Source organism: Hibiscus syriacus, unplaced genomic scaffold (genome assembly GCF_006381635.1).
Source record: "Hibiscus syriacus cultivar Baekdansim isolate YM2019G1 unplaced genomic scaffold, ASM638163v2 tig00111207_pilon, whole genome shotgun sequence".
NCBI lineage: Eukaryota > Viridiplantae > Streptophyta > Magnoliopsida > Malvales > Malvaceae > Hibiscus > Hibiscus syriacus.
In genome coordinates this window covers 3,986,975-3,992,402 of record NW_024063019.1, presented here as the reverse complement: position 1 = coordinate 3,992,402, position 5,428 = coordinate 3,986,975, and the positions used below count along the sequence as shown (strand labels likewise).

Genomic DNA, 5,428 nt, shown 5'->3' with positions numbered 1-5,428 from the left:
TCCTTCCTAGATCCACAATCGATCGTCGAGTTCCGACCGGGATCGTATCATTTGGTATCAGAGCTAGTTGGAAGAAGCACCGTACATCAAGCGAGATTATCGTATCTTGCGGTAATTAGAGCTTTTAGTTGGAAGAAGCAACATACAACGAAAATAAAAAAAATATATACAAAAAGAGAAGTGCAAGTATAGTGCAAAGTGAAAAACGAAAAAAATCAGCAAAAGAAGATTAAAACGTTCAACAACAAGACTTATCACCAAGCCATTCAAGTAAGCTTTGATTGATTGTGGTGATAGAAAGGTTGTGAATTAACTTTGTCCGACGCACATCGAGTAAAATCTACTTGATACGGTTTTGAGTAAAGTCATTTTAGGACTTGACATAAAGAGAATTGAGCGGTAAAAGGCAAGAGTGAACACCAAGGGTAAAAGCCATCCCGAGTTAAACACGAGTGTTGAGCGACATTCAAGTTTTCTTTGGAGTGAATTGGTGAGATTCTTTTTATGTTACTAACAGTTATTTTGATTATTTTTATTAATCTTTTTCTTTTCATTATGTCTCGAAAGTACACAAGATCAAATGATTATACAGTAGATGACGAACGAGATTTTTTATCAAATTCTCAATTTCAAGATTTCAGTCGAGAATTGAGGAGTTTGCTCAAAGAAAGTCTCAACCCAATCATAAAGACGATGGATCGTATAATCGAAAAACGTTCTTGTTCACAAACACCTCCGCCGAAGATCAGGGGCCAAATCAAGAGGAGAGACGACACTCGACCCGTTCCTACATCCAATTGGAACGAAAGATCTTACGAAGAGGATTCCAATTTCCGAAGCAATGTCAAAAGTTCAACGAGAAGAGAGCCAAGAAATTTTGCATGTTTTAATCCAGAAAGTCTAGCTCGTCTTCAAGAGTGTGTTGACAATTTCGTCAAAGAAACACAATTGCAAGAACAACTACAAAAAGAAAGTGTTTGCAAAAATAAAGAAGTGAAAGTTGAAAACGACATTGAGAGCAATGAAAATAAGAAAATCGATGTGAGAAATGTTGGAGTCGAAAATGAGAATGAGAGTGAAAATGAAGAATTTGAAAAAGAAATTGTTTGTGCAAAGGAGAAAGAGTGTAAAATTTCAATTTGCACTAACAACCTTAACCATTCTTCTTCTATTTTTGGATCTTCATTGTTGCAGGAGGACAAGACGAGTACTTCCAGAAACATGATAAACACATCGCCAACCCTATTGATGATCGAGCATCGTCCATGCTCTAGCAATGTTTCAAAGAAGGACTTAATGAAAATTTCTATTCCCAAGGAACTGGTACCCAATGATATCATCAAGTATCATCCAAGGTTTAATCTTTCTAACTCTTTTGTTATTGATTTACCTACTAACTTTTATTTACTATTTGGAGGGACGATACAAAAACGTGGAATTGATGTATTGAGTTGCGAGGATAAGTATCTTTGCAATCTTGATAAGAAATTGCCACTCTCCAATTTGCAAATAAACGATTTGAAGGAAAAGCTATCCCACCATCCTCATGATGATTCAAGGAAATATGAAGTTACCAAATATGAAGTCAAGAGGTTGACCATTGGAGAAAGGTATGAGGATTCCATCCATCCTACATCAAGAAGGTCTTCAATGAGAAATCATTTCGATTTGAGGACAAATCGCCAAAAAGAAAGGGAGGATGATGTGAGCACGTTTAGGGCCGGTTTTCTCCATGACGAAAACCCCTCAAGGACGTTCTACCTTATTAACTCTAAGGGAGTAATTCCTTACTTTATTACTTATTTACTTATTTATGCATTACATTGCATATTAGTAATTAAGTTGTTTAGTATGTTAGAGTAGCTTTGCATATCATGTTTCACATTTTCGTTCAATCATCATTCATGTCAAGCATATTATTGTATCATATTAGTTTTGCATTTCATCTTAGTATTTAAGATGTTCACGTGTTATGTAACATGTTTCCATAAACAGCATACTTGTAGCTAATTTGCATTCAACTTAGTTCCTAGGTTATTCAACTAAGTTCACGTGTTGTTCACATATCATTGTGCAATTCATTTGCATTCATATTTAATTATTTGTTAGCTCATTAATATTTGTCATCTTAGCATTCATGCATATGTGTTTGTTCATGAGAAATAAAATTACTTATTCATGTTTTCACGTTTCAGCATATCACTTGTGTAACTTATTTTAACGTGTTATTCTGCATTTATGTTTCATTTGCCGTGCATTTGCAATCATCCTTGCATATTTTAGTAATCATACATATTAAACATTTAGCTCATTTATAAAATAAGTTCACGTGCTCTTTAATGCAAACAAAGGCTCACAAGACACAAGACACACATGGCAGCAAGTTTTATCACTTATAATATCACGTTAATATTAGTTTATTTGCACTTGTAGGGAACACAAAGCTCATGCTCCATACTGGGCGGTTTTTGAGGAGGTTATTTAACATATTTTCATGGTACAAAACGACAACAAGGCTATTAAAATATAGCACAAGTTGGAGCAGCGTATTGAAGCTCTTATCCAGCTCACTCTACGGCAATTAAGGATATGTGGGAGACAACATGTGATGGGCAGCACTTGTTCTTGTTATAACAGCACTATACATTAAAATAACTTGTTATTTTAATCATATAGGAACACCAAGTGATCAGCCCCATGCTGGACGGTTTTTAAGGGATTCTTTGAACACAAATCCAGCACATAACACGACCATGTGTGTTGATAAAGAATGGAGAACGTTTTGGAAGGTTAATGGAGCATTATTTTAAACACATTTCCAGCACGTTCCAGCATTTAAAGGATTAAGAATGGCTCACCCACCTATTCAACAATTCACGACAGAATATGAGCATTTGGGGAGAATGAATTTGGTTGGAAATTCACCACCAGCCTTTTTCCTTGATTAAACTATTATCTCCACTTGGGAAAAGATGAAGACAAATCCACGTGAGCTTTATATTGCAAAGCATACAAGCCAAAGCACTTAAGGGAACAGCCCATGTGCGTGAAAAGGAGGCACTAGACATCCCATGTGCGTGAAACACTCCAACAGCTCATGTATTATTTAATCAGCCATGACTAGACCATCACTCACAAAGAAGGCCACTACACGCCAAATCACACTTGAAGACAACCATGTGCGTGAAACACTCCAACAGCCCATGTGCTCACTTGTCTCCACTTTGTTTAATCTCCACTAGACATCTTTTAATGAGATTCGGCCAACACACTCCACCAACCATATGACCGAAAATCATGCAAGAATTTGAGCTGAAATTATGTCTAAAGGAGTCCACGTCAACAAGCACCAAGAGGCCATGCAAATTGAAACAATCAGCCATGCATTTTGTACCATATGTCCATGCATGTTATAATTTTAGCCTTTGTATTTCTAGTCTTATAAATAGCTTCATTTTGCATTGTAATGATAGACTTTGTTTTAATGAAATTGTGAGAGTTTTCTCTAATTGAGTCCTTCGTGACTTTTATCGACTTATCAAGTAACTCGTTACTTGTGGTGTCATTCCATTTCACCTTGATACTTATGGTTCCTATCTCTTTATAGATAGCGGGTCAAAGTCCGATTTACCATCCCTTATCGAAGCAATATAAATTTGGGTCGTTGTTCTTTAACATCGGTTCTTCTTTAAGTCTTCTTTAAGATACTATCGTTTCATCATCCCACAATTCGTTATCCATATTATTACCAAATCCGAGTCTTCCGCTACCATCTCTTAAATCGACCATTTACCACTGTAAACTATCCGTTTCTTATGTTTATCTTATGCAGGTTGCTTCGCTTCCTTCCTAGATCCACAATCGATCGTCGAGTTCCGACCGGGATCGTATCACACCTTATACTAGGACGTTCATGGCAGTTTGACAAGAAGGCTAACCATGATAGATTTTCTAACAAGTACTCTTTCCAACATCAAGGAAAGAAAATCATATTGGCGCCTATGTTTCCAGGCCAAGTCCATGAATGTCAAGTGACCCTTAAGTCACGCATAGAAGAATGGGAGAAAACGAAGGCCATGAAGAAAAGTATTGTAGATATGAGGAGAAATGAGCAAATCAAAGAAAATACCATTGAAGAAGAATGTTTTGAAGAGACAAGAAGAATTGGAAATGAAGCTGTTGAAGTTGAAAAGGATGTTTTGCAAGTAATGGAGCAAACTGAAAATGGCATATTTGAAAAGGATGAGTGTAGAGAAGAGAAGCAGAGTGAAGTTTTACCTAACAAATATTTTTCTACTATTTCCTTTTCCTTGCAGGATATTCCAAGAGACATATCTTTCAAGCTGGAGATTCAATAAACATGTCTTTTGAAGAATCAATAGACGTGACTTTAAGTGATCCACAAGACATGTTCTTTGACATTTTAAAAGATGTACCTCTTGAAAATCAAAAGAATGTACCAATTAAAGTACCAAAAGTTGAGATCATTCAGGCTCCAAATACATTGCATACATTGAAGGGAATTCAGCAACCAATGGAGTTTTCCATCATTAAGCAACCAATGCCCATTAAACATCCACACTAGTTTGCTATTTCCATTCACCTTGTTAATAGTTTTTCATTTACTAACTTTGATTTATTTTGTAGCAACTTGTTTCATCCTTATGGTGAAGAAATCATACCAACCTTCAAGGCAATAATTTGGAGAGGCACAAAGGTGAAAGGACATGATGATTTAAATCATCACCAATGAGTCATTCAAAGAACACTTATCTTCACCAAGCGACGTGATGACTCCAACCAAGAGACAAACCTTTTCACCAACAAGCATGACGAATTAAAAAGGAGGAAATGAAGATATAGAGGTCATTTCCAAGCATTGTGATGATTCAAAGAATAAAGAAAAAGGATCAAGTTGGTTCGTGAAGGGCTATGTCTCTCTTGTTCAAAGGACATGTGATGATTCCCAAACATTGTGTCCTCACATCAAAGGACGTGAAGTTACCAGATTTGAAGCCAATAGGTTGAACATGTGATGTAAGGCACTTGTACCTTAACAAATTGATTGTGGATCTAGGAAGAAAGCAAACAACCTGCACAAGTGAATGGCTCAAAAAGAGAAGGTTAAGGGTGGTAGATGTATGGTGAATAGGTGGGCTGTTTAAAATGAGAGATGGAAGCGGAAGATGGTTGTTATGGCTATAGTTATGGCTGATGAAACAAAGGGATGGTTGTGAGGATAGTATCTTAAAGAATACTCAAAGAAGAACCAATGCTATCCAGACTTTATATTGCTTCTTCAAGGGTTGGTATTAAGTACTTTGACCCACTAGTTATATGAACTAGGAACCAGAAGTATCAAGGTGAAAAGAAAGGGGTTGACGCCACAAGTATAAAAATACTTGATAAGTAGATAAAAGTCACCAGG

At 36.4% G+C, this 5,428-nt stretch overlaps 1 protein-coding gene across 1 annotated transcript; it reads left to right on the top strand.

Moving 5' to 3' along the window:
* The first annotated feature begins 411 nt into the window (after positions 1–411).
* LOC120155735 lies at positions 412–2,779 on the top strand. Its single transcript, XM_039167220.1, has 2 exons — positions 412–1,779; positions 2,434–2,779. Exons 1-2 carry the CDS (start codon positions 505–507, stop codon positions 2,470–2,472), a joined length of 1,314 nt encoding a protein of 437 aa, XP_039023151.1. The 5' UTR covers positions 412–504; the 3' UTR covers positions 2,473–2,779.
* The last annotated feature ends 2,649 nt before the right edge of the window (positions 2,780–5,428 follow it).

What these genes read in the sequence shown, in the direction of transcription:
- LOC120155735 (XM_039167220.1), top strand. Translation starts at nt 505, where the DNA reads ATGTTACTAACAGTTATTTTGATTATTTTTATTAATCTTTTTCTTTTC. An exon ending in ACCTTATTAACTCTAAGGGA is followed by an intron (nt 1,780 to 2,433) that starts GTAATTCCTTAC and finishes TTGCACTTGTAG; the next exon opens with GGAACACAAAGCTCATGCTC.